Here is a 13,007-nt window from a genome sequence, read left to right on the forward strand (position 1 = left end):
GAGCTACTTGCTTAATTTTTGGCCTCCACTCGGGACAGGCATAGGTTGGTGTTAATGAATGAAAAAAAGCATTCAGCAGGATATGTGGCGTATGCCCAAAAATGTCTTTCTCTTTCATGGAGTTTTATTTCTCTCTTCCATTCAGGACCTGCTGCATTTAGAGGAAAGATTGGGGACTGTGAACCGAGGAGCCTCTCAGGGAACCATAGAGAGGTGCACTTACCCACACAAGTACAAAAAGGTGAGGAGACATGAGCATGTGTGTGTACGAGTAGCTATGTATATATTGTTAATCGTATTTTGCAGATTCTGTATATAGTTGTGCTTGTCTGTTACAGTTTATTCTGGGACAGAGTGCGTAGTGGTCTTTTGTGCTCATTTCAAACGTCTGATGTTTTGCCAACATTTAGCAAAATACTGTAGTGTCTTTTACCAGAGATTGCAGCTGTGAAGATATTGTTGGGGAAAGGTTTCCTTAGAGGTTTCCAAATGTATCTAAATAAGCAATCTAACACCCTGCCACCCAATACAGAAGGTGTTGGAGAGAGACATTGACCAACAGTTAACCCCTGAAGCTTGGGCATCTATTGGGAAAAATATGCACGCAACCCCAGAATCGGTGAGAAATAATGAACAAATCAATTTGGAAACATGTCTCTGCTCACTTGTACAGTAGATGTTAGCTGTAGTCTTGGGGGCCAGGGAATTCGGCTCTAGATAAACTTAAATTTGTTTAGCATAGAAATAGCAGATAGAAAGTCTTTTTTTCTGTTTTCAGGACAAAATGACCATTCTCTCTGTCCCCAAAGGAATTAAATGTTTTTGATGAAATGTTTGTTTCTAAAAATAGTTACTTCTTTATATACAGTATATTATATTATTATATTATATTTTTACCCAAATGTAAAATATGTATTTGTAATGTTACCACAGTGTTTTAGATGAGCAGTTTAATGTATTTTACAGTAAATGGAATAATAGGATTAATCAGCATTTTTAATGATTCTGCTGAGGCAGCTTTGCTGATTGATTCTGCTTCAATCAAAAATCACGTTTCCAAATGTTTCTCACGAACAGAGAAAGCTGCACGGTAAGCAAGACGAAGACGAGGGGGCAGATGAAGACACAGAAGAAAAATGCACCATCTGTCTGTCAATACTGGAGGAGGGGGAGGACGTCAGGTAAATGGCACCCCTCCTGGGTGTTGGCTCACAGTTTTGAATGTGTTCAATTATGCTTTCAGGGGCGTGTCTGTGAGCCTGTGAACACAGACATTTGGGATGTATTTGCTCCATTTTGCCACCGTCTCTTGAGATATTTAAAAAACAAACCCAAAGGTATAGTAATCAGTCAGAAAACCCCAGAGTACCTCAAAATTACCGGCCTCATGGAGCTGCTTTCTGGCACTCGCTCAGGTTTTTTTTTTAACAGGATTTTCTGCCCTCTGTTGGTATGAAATGAAATGACCAGTTTGTTTTTAGTTTAGGCACATTTTTCAGAGATTATTGACACTCATCATATATAAGCTGTTTTGAGTATAAACTGAATTACAGAATTTCCAATTTGTTTTTAAATTTTGCTTCTTTTTTTTTACTTTGTTGGTAAATCCCTCATTATGTTGGGCTAGTTTTTTTATATATGTTAGATTAGATTTAAACTTTATTGTAATTTCATATAGTACAAATACAAGAAAATGCAGTTTTGCATTGAAATAGAAAGTGCAAATAGTAGACTACGGTGCTGATGAGGCAGCATTACAGGTGAGAGTATGTGTGATGTGTGATCATATAAACATGAAATATATACAGATAATAAAAAGAAAGTGCTGACAAGGCAATGTTTATAGATAAGTTAGAAGGGATAAGGCATATATAAGTTATATACAGATGAAATTAATATTATATCTGAGAATAAGTACAGACAATTGTTTTGTTGTTATTAAGTAACATTATAATATAATCATATAATATATGGTATAATAGCATATGGTAATGAACTTTGCTAGTGTTATGACTTGGCTTAGAAGGGAGACACATCATTTTAAAGTGTATTAACCCCCAATTAAACCAAATTAAAGAGTTGACTAAATATTTACTGCATGGAGTGTGGAGATCAGTGGTATCAGTTGAGTGTGTGTGTGTGTGTGTGTGTGTGTGTGTGTGTGTGTGTGTGTGTGTGTGTGTGTGTGTGTGTGTGTGTGTGTGTGTGTGTGTGTGTGTGTATTGTAAGGTATATGAAGGCAAAATCAAGGAACTAAAGCAACATAACAAAGTAGGCAGAGGAAGCTGCCAGCTGCAGCCAGGCTTTATAAACCTGCTACACAGCTGCTTAGTAGTTTGTCTCTGTATTATGAGTTCTACTTATTAAAAGTGCAAAGACTGGAGTAATGGGAGAGGCTCTGGAAGGAAAGTCTGACAAAGATCACAGGGCAACAGTTTGAAGAGTGGAAAAGAGCTTGCTTAAGTTTTATATGAAGAGTTTAAATGTATGAACGCTCTCCCAGGAATATTTTAAAGGATGCAGTTGACAATATTCTGTTTTTACTGTCAACAAACCTCATGAAAAGACCAAAACCAACAAACTGTTTGTCTGTTTCCCCTTCCCTCCCATCCCTACTTTTCTTTTCCTGTCTGTGGCATTCGGCCAGTTTGTTCTTATTAAAGAGAGAAATCTCAAAAACAGATCACTAATATATAATTTAGAGTTTTACGGCTGCAGGACAGTGTGTATGTTCAGTTCAGTCTAATGACAGAACATGTCACACAGTTCAGCAATGCAGCTCATTGGTACGTTTTTAATAGTTTATGCACAACAATGAAGTGAATGGCAAAGGCTACACACTTATTAATAGGACTAAATAGTTGTTGGCTTTGGTTCAGTCTTTTCCTGGGATTTGTTGACAAAAAGAAAAATGCTACCATATTCTCCTTAAAACTATGTAATAGCAGGGATAATTAGGTGGGACATCATTATGACATAAAAGCAACAATATATAGCAAAGTAGAGCAGTGAGTAGATCAGCAGAAGAGCTGACCCCTGCTGTTATATTGATTACAGCTGTGATTACAGCTGTGACTTAAAGGTAAAAGTCTCAAAATTCTGTTTTCAATCTTCCTCATTTTTGCCTCTGTTTCCCCTCCAGGCGCCTACCATGTATGCACCTCTTCCATCAGCTGTGTGTGGATCAGTGGCTCCTTACCAATAAGAAGTGCCCCATCTGCAGAGTGGACATTGAGGCGCAGTTGTCTGCTGAGAGTTGATGCTGTTTTTTTTTTCTAACGACCCTTTTGTTGAAATTTATTTTGAGATCATATTAATTTTTTCTCTTCAGTACTGCAGTCAACCAAAGATGGCATGAATTACCTGCACAGCTCTACTACTAGAAAATTTAAAAAAAAAAAAAATTTAAAAAAAAGATTGACAAAAAAGCATTGAGCCTAGAGTGCCAGCTATCACATATTACTACAACAGCTAGAATTCTCCATTAAGGTTTAAGATTTTATTGTATTTATAAAGCTTTTATGTAGCTTTTGATTGTTTCCTCAAGTGTCATTTTTGTTTTTGTTTTTTCTGCATGTTTCCTTGCAATGCATTTCTTTGCACATGTAACATGGGCTCAACACGGCCTAACAAATTTGCAGGTGAGGATAACTGCTCTAGTAAAGACGCATTTCTGTAAACCTAATGCCTTGCTTTACTAGAATAGAATGTCAACCTCCAGTTTAAAAAAAACATTGCAGGATTCATTTTACCAATCATTGTATCGATTAGTTTTATGTTTAGAAGATGTGGATTGTTAGTGAAAGATGTTTTTTAAGTAAATCAAGACATTCCTAACTAGGGAAATATGTTAACAGATCAGCTGCTGTATTAGTGCACACCCAGTATTTCTAGAGTGGAAATAAACTCCAATGTTCACCTCACTCCCAAGAATATGCACATGCTTTGCTACGACAACACCTCCCCTCCAGCACCTGCATTCGACTAAAACACCGTTATCGCCACCATCTTATGTATTTTAGAGAACAAGAGAAGAATGTCACGTCCCCCCTTTTTGACTGTTCTTTCGAAACTGAACGATTGTTAAGAGATCTGCTGTGAAACTTTTCTTCATTTTGTTGGGGCCTGTGATGGTTAACTGAGTTTCTGTAAAGTGATCTCAGGCCAACACGTGTGTAAGACATTTCACACGAGCCTGCAACCTGGGATCACTTGTCAGTTTTATCCTAGAAGTGGACTTTCCCGTTTTGTGTATTCAGAGGGAAATACACAGCTCAACTTGGGATAAATACTTACAGTTTGTTCTCACATATTAGTCCATTTTATCCACTCTCCCTTTTTGTCTCTCTGTAGTTGAAGAAGCAGCGTCCATTTTTACTGCTGCAGAAAGAGAAAAAAAACACTAATACTGTTGACTAACTCACTCGCATAGACTTGCACAAGAGAGAAAAAGGTAGGAGAATAGTAGTGAATATGACAGTGCGCTGAGGCCATGTATTTCCACTCTGATGAATATTAAAAAAGAAAAAAAAAGGATATTTTGAATGGAGTGTTGAAATGCAGTACTTAAAAGCAGGTATACATGCATTCATTGACTTAAAGGCACCAGGATCATATTCTGTGGGATTTATATTAGTTTTAAAAAATAATATTAATAAACTTGGATAACTCTTAATGGAGTCTTTTCCTTGTCGTCCTCTTTGAAAATCATGACATTGGAGTGAATGACGGGTTGCTGAAGACATGGTCATGTTGTTTTATGAAATGTCTGAGAATCGTGATAAGAAGCCTTAAAAGTTTACTTAAATATAGTTAGAAACATTCCTAAAACATTTTTGCGTGTATTCAAATAAGTGCTGTAAATGGTCCAATCAGATGATGCCAATATGAAGTGTGAGAGCAGTTTAAAGAGTTAAACAGGAGGAAGAAACTGTTTAAGAAGGGAAAACATGATGTATATATTCTCTTATGCAGTAATATCTGTTAGGTTGTGTATATTACACAGTTTCAGTTCCTTTTTTCCATACATACACATGTTTTACTTCTTACAGCAAGATTTATCAAATACAGTTGACACAAAGCTGTTCAGAAAATTCAAATATATAATATTCCTCTTAGACAGGTGTTTGATAGAAACTGTTGATACTTTTTAAAATCGTTCGGCTAAGAATTTTAACAACTATTAGTAAGTATGTGTATAATATATAGTGTATTGAAGTTGATATGTATCTTACTGCTCTCAGAAAAGTGGAATTGTATGGCATCCATGCCACAGATCAGTGGATTGCAACCTTTTTGGCTTTCGACCTTTAAGGCATTGTCTCCTTGTCACTGGTTTCATATGACTACAGTTGTGACCAGTTCAACAAAGTGCTGCAGAAGTAAAATGATCCAATAACCCTTAATATTCAATGCAAAGAAAAATAAGCATTACTTTGTTTATCAGAAATATGTTTTTCTGCTTTCCTCTTCTGTTGATATATTGATCTTGGGATCCCTTGTGGAGCTCATTAGGGACCACTGCCTTAGAATACATGCCTAGGAATATACACATTTTAATATGTCAGTGTATTAGTGGTTCCTGTATTCAATTTATCCTGATTAAAATTAAGCCCTGCAGTCTTTGTCACCTTTCTCAGTATTCCTAACTTTAGTCTTAAAGTGATTTTCAATTTTCCCAAGACCAATAAAAATGTCAAACAATAGAGTAACAATAAACAATGTAATACTATTCTATAAAAGTTTAAGATTTTTAGCAGCGCCTCTAGTCTCCTTTTTTATATTGCCACAGTATAGAGCACCTAACAAATTAAACTCATCTATGAAGAAAGTCTAGATATGTAACCAGGTGTGTATGGGATGATCCATCCTCTTTTAACACATCAGCTCATCCTTTAAATCCTTTATTTTCAAGACATAAACATAAATCATGTTTGGTTTAATCTACTTAACTGAAATGTGCCATTGACTTGAAAAGGATAGACACATAAAAACACAATGAGAATCATCAGAGAAACTGATTCACCCTCTGCTCTGTAAGACAGTGAATATTGCTGGGGAAAAAAACAGTATATCGCTACAATAAGGTTGAAAGATTACTTAAAAATAATGAGGAAAGAAAATGATCCAGAATTGTCCCCGAAGCTGTGGAAATTCTGATCACTGGAAACTAGAGACAAATAGATTTAAGGGGATCAGAGACAGTTAAGTTTTCTCAGGTGACATAAAGGCTGCAGGTCAACAGGTTGTTGAAGTGTTAATGATTTTGAAGAATAACCTTCAGTGAAGAATTTAAATGAAGCTGGAAGATTAAAAGCAGCAAAGGCAAAGATAGAAACATTAAAGAAAACTATTTCAGCCACAGGGTGGACACAAACCACCAAGAACTTCTTTCGCTTCTGCTCAGGTTGGAGGTGAACAAAGCTACGATGGAAGTGTACTCCATGGACTAATTATGAGGGTAAAGGTGTATCGTCTTGGTCTAACAGGTGCAACAAAGGTAACAGTAGATTGAGGGAGATGTCTGTCAAGCCTATAGTCCTAAGACACCCACACAGTCCCGAGAATAGCGCTAATAAGGCACAATAATTAAAATCACCTGCGTGGCCTTTAAAGAGCATCATCTTCATCATCTTCTCTCCTCAGGATGGTGACAGAGACAGTGTAATTAACCAAATGTTCATATTTCTTTCAGCAGCAAGTGATAGTAAACACACAACATTGAGGAGAAAGAAAAGATGTAATAACTGAAACTGTACATAAGTTCAGGTAAGAGAATTGGAAAGATTTGAGGCCTCAGGACCAGGTAGATGAGCTGTGTGGAAATGTGAGCGAACATACTGCCAGCCTTCAAGGTCCAGTCTCACAGCGCAGCTGCACAGCCTGACCAGATCTGACCTCCATTTGTGTATCGCTGAACAGCTGTAGGATTCATTTATGCCAAGAATTATGCAACTGCAGTCAGATAGAAGATGTTTTGTTGCAATGCAGCAGCTGAACAGTCAGGGCAAATTAACTTTGTTTACTCAACTACATAATGTTTAACTTCAGTGCAGTTTAAGGGTGAGAATCATTTAGTGATATTCAAAGTACTTTTTACTGCAGTGTGGTATAATCTGTCCAAGTCCTTCTCTGTCAAGGCTCAGTGGTTTGCATCATGGCTACGTTTCTCTCTATGCTTCAGATAGGACTGTTCACAGTCCACATTTTGACTAGTCATGGCAGGAAAAGTGCCGGTGTTCATAATAACATTAACAATGTCTCAGTACTATTTAGTGTTCCAGTGAGTCATGACAGCGTGACTGTTACTTTTATCATATACACCTGTGCTTTTCCTACTGTGTAGCATATCAAAGTGTAAAAAGATACTTTCGTTTATTGAAAATAAAGAGGTCTGTAGCTGCCATTGAAGACACTGAGGACATGTTCTTTGTATTTTTGTCTTTTTTACGATGACACCAATAATCTCTGATTATTTAAAGGAAGAAAATTGAAATACATTTACCTAATTCTTCACGTTATTCTTGAGTATTCTTGAGTGGGGAAAACTCATAAAACATTATTTAGACTATAAAGACAAGTTATATTTGAACAGTTAGATGAGTGCAGTTTGACTGTCACAGAATGATCTGTGTTGGTTGTTACTTGGACTACACATGTGAATATCAGATAATACACATAAAACACCTGCTTGTTCATTGGTCATTTAATGGGTTTTCTTATAATAAAACAAAATAAAGCAGTTCAATTTACAATATTACATACTTTATTAAAAAGACTCATCTAATGTTTTGTATTGCACAAGGATGCTTTTCAACCATCCAAGATCAAACTATATGATGATGCAGAAGATCTATGACAGAAGTCCCAGCTGTTTTTTACTGACTAGAGCATAATGTGGTTATTTGATTTTTTTTTTTTTTTAAATTACAAAGGAATGTGTAAGTAATGCAACAGCAGTGCAAAAGATGTGCAGGAACAGTCGAGCAAAAAAGCAAAAGGAAATCTTTGTAGTGCCACGGTAAAAATGTCAACAAATATCTTCCACCTAAAACCACTTTTGCACTTGACAAAATAAAAATCTGTTCACCCTATTCTGTGATAATTATCTATGTGTCACTGAACGGGAAATAAAGCAGCCCTGTGAGTATCAAAAGCAGAGAAAAAGTGAGAGAAAAAAAAGAATTCTAAGATCCTTCAGAGAAAATACAAAACAATTAATTTAAACCAGCAACAGGCATACTCCTACATATGAACACATATACAGAATCAGATCTAAAAATGCCTGTTTTTAGAATTTAATGTAAACAAATTAGTCTCCTCAGTAACCAGGCTTATTGCTAGCTTGGCAATCTGTCCTTCATAGACTTGACTTACTGGCTGTGGCGTGAGCAAATGACGGTGTCTGTGTCCAAGGTAGTACCTGTACCAATAAAGTGCTAATACACCACAGACAGCATGCTCAGGTTACAGTATACATGGCCTCTAAACTGTGTCTAGAATATACTGGTGTGATAGAAAAAAAAAAAAAAACTAAGAGATGAAGGTGGTTTTCCAGGAGATTCACCACTTGACCGCACAGACTGATTAAAATGTTGCTTTGGTATTTAAAATTGTAAAGAAATCACAGTGTGATTCATTACTAAATGTCTGTCTCCTGTGAGCAGTGACAGTTTTGCATCCAAATAAATATTCCTGGTTAAACGGAGCAGTCACTCCCAATAATGAGTCAGTGACACTGTGGCACTGGCAACCACCTTCGCTTCAGCAATCAAACCATCTAAAAATGACGCGTCGAGAGTAAAAATCACAGCCTCGTCCCACAGATTAAGCATACTTCATTCCTTCAAAATGTTTGAGTTTGAAACCTCGCAGCAAGGTGAAAAATGACAGTAAGGAGGACACAGAAAAAAAGCTATAAATACAATAAATAGTTTTGTTCAGTACTCAGAAGGACTGTGGAGGAAAACAGACCCCGGGGTCAGACAGTCTTCTCGTTTTGTCTGTCTTTTGGTCTTGTGTAACAGAGAGTTACATTCATTTACTACAAAGGCAGTAGTGGAGGAAGTGTGAGCTTTTCTCCCCGAGAAACCTCACAGCACTTCTCTCTCCGGCTGTTAGCTCCATCCCGTCCTCTGAGAGGGTCAGCAGGGAGGCAGCAGGCTCTCCTCCTCACGCTGTAAACTGGCAGCGTCTAGATCTTGGTGACATAGTTGTTGGGGAAAAGTCCCTGCTTTCCACGAAGTCTTCCTGTCCACCATCCAGATGCATCTAACCAACAAATAAGGTTAGATTAGAATCTCATTTCAGACTGACATTTGACTAAGATCTTCACAAACACAGTGAAATCAGGAATAGGATGCCGTCTAAATATCTCGTTACCTTCTTTGATGATGTCAATAAGGTCATCAGCGTTGAAGCTGAGCTCGTCCGTGTCCTGAGCGTCATAGGCATACAAGGCCTTGCACTGAGGCACCTGGGGTTTGGGTTTGGGTGCGGGTTTGGGTCGTCCTCCTCCTGGTGCAGGCCTGGTGGCTGATGGTCTGTGAGCTCTGAGGCATTAGGAGACAGAGAAGGAAAACACCCAGCTGTCAACATCTGCAGCAGGGTCCATTTACAGGCGGGCGCTAAATGAAAGAGCGGGTCTACTGTACTGCAGTGGCTGTGAAGGTAACTCAGAAGTGTCACAGAGTGCATCCTAAAATATTCGTGCATGCACAATCACCATCTTGATATGATGTGATGTGATGTAAAAACCACTGTTGTTTTTTTTGTTGCTTAAAGTTTAGGGTTGTATTGCTCACAGCTATTAGAAACAGCAGTCCAATTAAACACTAGGTGTATTTTTCATTTTAAACTTGAGCGACCACAAATCCTCTTCGATCCCGTAAATATGTGTCACACATATGTTGTTTGTGTTGCCCTGTTTCATTTTAAGAGAATTTGATAGTTCATACATCAGCCACAAGATGGTGATCTAGTGCATGCTGTACAGTTGCCTCAACAGATGAAACATTTTCAAATTTGAAACCTCTCAGAGCAGAGACAGTTGAAACAGAATCAGTGTATTTCACTCAGACTTTGTACTTACGGATCTGTACATGGTAAAGCACATTTATATACTGTATTTTCAGTATATTCTCCTTTAACATTATTTCTTAAACATAATGCCAAATATAATACAAAATGCTGTGAGAGTGAAGGAGATAATACAGAATAGGTTGTGCCTTCCCCACAGTTAGTGATCAACACACAAATACATTGTTAGCTTACAAACATGGTAAATATCCATTTATTGGATAGAAATGTCTGGCCTACACCATCCTCTTATGTCTATGCTTGAAAGCAACTTTCATCTTAAATATACACTTTTTAAAAAATAGAAGGGATCCCTGATGAAAAATGAGGCAGTAGGAGAAGTGCACAGCAGCGATTCTTTCATTACAGCAATGAAAGATCTTCAACAAAAAGACGAATTGTAAAATCATTCCTCTTTGATATAAACTGAGCTGCAGCAGGAAATTAGATATTAGTTGCAGACTACAGTCAGCTCCTTTAGTGATTTTGAACTTCTTTGCAGTTAAAAAAAAAAAAAAAAAAAAAAAAAAAAAGTATATCACTAGCAGCGTAAACATGTACAAGAGAGGAAGTGTAAACATGTCCTGCTGCTGAAAGCTTTTCTACTACTGAACCACCACCCAAAAACACTGCAAACACTCCAACTCACATTCCTCCATTTGAAGCTGGTCGTCTGTGTCCATTACTACAAAAGAATAAATTGTCCAAATTATGGCAAAGTACAGAAACACAAGTTTGTGTATTAATGTGTGTCTTTGTTCATGTGAAGATAGAGAAAACATTTTCAGTTAATGTTGTCTAATAGCATAACCAGCAGGTATGTATGCTGTTCACACAAAATCTTTGTAAATAAAACTATATAAAATATAATTGAGCATCTGTGAGTTAATACATTAATCTATGCAGGCCAGAGGTAATGCTGCACTTGGAAAAGGACTTTCAAGCTCACAAAAAACACACTTACAAATAGTGCTTCAATGCTGGGTCACATTAGGCTAAATTACATTTAGCATTAGTCAGCTATTAAAAAAGGACTGACACGCATAGCTGTCAATTTAACTGTAGAAATAGAAAATAAAAATAACGAGAGGGATCTCATCTTTTGAGAAGGAGTGTCACATCAGGTGGAAGGACACATCAGGCCAAAAGTGACTCACTGTTCTCTTTTCTGGTGCAGAAAAGTTGTTCCACATCTTTAACAGTCAGCATTTTAACACTTGCAGCACACAAAGACAGTATGAAAGATGCAACACAGGATATCACACAGAGCTCCAAAGAGACCAAATTACCTGAGCTCAGATTACAACAAAACTGCAAAACTGTTTAATGTCAAAGAGAGCATTTGTCCAAAATCATGACAAACTGTCACAAGCCATATCACAAGATGAAACTAACCAACAGTGATATGGTTGACAAATATTGATAAGTTGTATTTGATATGTTTAATATGATCCACCTTTGTAGCAGAAAAGTTTTAACGTCTTCTTTCTAACATGTTGTTTGTTTGTGTGTTGTTTTGACAACGGTAGTGTGTTTGTGCCAGTTTCTCACCCAGCAGCTCCTTGGTCAGGGACTCTCAGACAGTCCAGGTTTGGCTGCGGCCGGTTGCTGCCTCGCTCATTCAGCTGGTTGATGTTGTTGGGCAGGACAGGGTGCGCCTGGTTGCCGGATGAGGGATGTCTCTGGTTGTGATGCTGGGAGTTCCTCTGATTGGATACATGGTTTGTGTTTTTCACTCCGCCGTTCTGGTGAGCAACTGCAAGGAGGACAAAGAAAGAGGAGGATGGGTCACACTGTGTTTTAGACATCCACGTGGAATCACAAAATGCTTGTTTTGGTGAGCGGTCAGATGGATGCGGTGAAGGCTTTACCTGGAGGTCCTGGTGCAGCTCGTGAGGGGATGTGCTGGTGAGTTCTGGAAACACTAGAGCGGCTCTGAGTGAAGCCCTTCCTGGTGGGACCTAAATAGATACAACACAATGATCATAACTGAAAAAACTGAGATCAGATAATAACATGAATAACTGAATGTCTTTTGAAATGTTAAAACCAACAGAATAATAATAAGTACCAATTCAAATGAATATGAATCATAAATGTTTTATGCAGTTTATGTTACAGCACATTTACGAATGTATTTGATGGTAAATCCCTGTAATTTATACATAAAATGATGCAATCTGCCTTTAAAACAAAACCACTGCACTTAATTAAATAACACACAATTATGTGCAAGATTCTTCAGATAGGCTATAGTTTAAGTGAGGATTAGGATTTTTTTTTTTTTTCTTTGTACGTCATGATTGAAGTCATTAAATTCATCATGTGACTTGAGTCCACATCTTTTGTACACATTGCTCATAGTGAGAACAGGTCTGGCTGTACTTCAGGTCCTCTAATACTCACGTGTGTTCTTGGGAAGCCCCGGGCCAACGCTGACCTGCAGAGATTTGCTTGAGGGCTTCAGGACAGGCATGTTTCCCTGACCCTGGACAAACATGACCTGCCGGGAGCCGCCCCCGCTCAAGAAGCCCCAGTTCTCCTTCTTCAACTTCATCTCCAGTCTGAAAAAACCCACAAAAAGAAGTCTTGTACTGCTCAAGCTTAATGTACATCTTCTGAATCAGAGTGATGGTCCGTGTCACTTCATTAGTACTTCATTTGGAAATTTTTAAAGTTTTTAAAATGCTGACTTATTCAGATTACAGTTATAGTTTTTTTCAGTTTTGCACACCTTTATATGGAAATTTCTTTTCAATTCTGTTTGAGCTACTGAATCCCTTAAACATCTAAACAAAGTTAGAAATGATTGAGTGTCAAATACATTTTAGAGGTCTGAAAGAACATCAACACTAACAAGACAGATTGAATGTTTCTTATGTGCAAGTTTAGTGGCTGAGGAGAAGTACTGAGTATAACTGACTGCAGTT

General features: G+C 37.6%; 2 protein-coding genes across 7 annotated transcripts in view; one reads left to right on the forward strand and one right to left on the reverse strand.

Moving 5' to 3' along the window:
* The window catches only part of rnf111 (ring finger protein 111), a 29,838-nt gene extending 24,606 nt beyond the window's left edge, over nucleotides 1-5,232 (forward strand). For 2 of the 3 annotated variants that reach the window (XM_062422534.1, XM_062422525.1), the window contains exons 12-15: nucleotides 146-241; nucleotides 533-619; nucleotides 1,078-1,181; nucleotides 3,143-5,232. In XM_062422534.1, the coding sequence (XP_062278518.1) occupies nucleotides 146-241; nucleotides 533-619; nucleotides 1,078-1,181; nucleotides 3,143-3,260 (405 nt within the window). In that variant the 3' untranslated portion in view covers nucleotides 3,261-5,232. The remainder of the gene's footprint in view (nucleotides 1-145; nucleotides 242-532; nucleotides 620-1,077; nucleotides 1,182-3,142) is intronic. The other variant, XM_062422541.1, reaches the window with a different exon arrangement.
* Nucleotides 5,233-7,689: 2,457 nt separating this feature from the next.
* The window catches only part of myo1ea (myosin IEa), a 52,426-nt gene continuing 47,108 nt past the window's right edge, over nucleotides 7,690-13,007 (reverse strand). For 3 of the 4 annotated variants that reach the window (XM_062422562.1, XM_062422554.1, XM_062422578.1), the window contains 6 exons: nucleotides 12,484-12,641; nucleotides 11,949-12,038; nucleotides 11,629-11,833; nucleotides 10,727-10,762; nucleotides 9,382-9,551; nucleotides 7,690-9,270 (listed from right to left, as the gene is read on the reverse strand). In XM_062422562.1, the coding sequence (XP_062278546.1) occupies nucleotides 9,194-9,270; nucleotides 9,382-9,551; nucleotides 10,727-10,762; nucleotides 11,629-11,833; nucleotides 11,949-12,038; nucleotides 12,484-12,641 (736 nt within the window). In that variant the 3' untranslated portion in view covers nucleotides 7,690-9,193. The remainder of the gene's footprint in view (nucleotides 9,271-9,381; nucleotides 9,552-10,726; nucleotides 10,763-11,628; nucleotides 11,834-11,948; nucleotides 12,039-12,483; nucleotides 12,642-13,007) is intronic. The other variant, XM_062422570.1, reaches the window with a different exon arrangement.

Source organism: Scomber scombrus, chromosome 1 (assembly GCF_963691925.1).
Source record: "Scomber scombrus chromosome 1, fScoSco1.1, whole genome shotgun sequence".
Taxonomy (NCBI): Eukaryota; Metazoa; Chordata; class Actinopteri; order Scombriformes; family Scombridae; genus Scomber; species Scomber scombrus.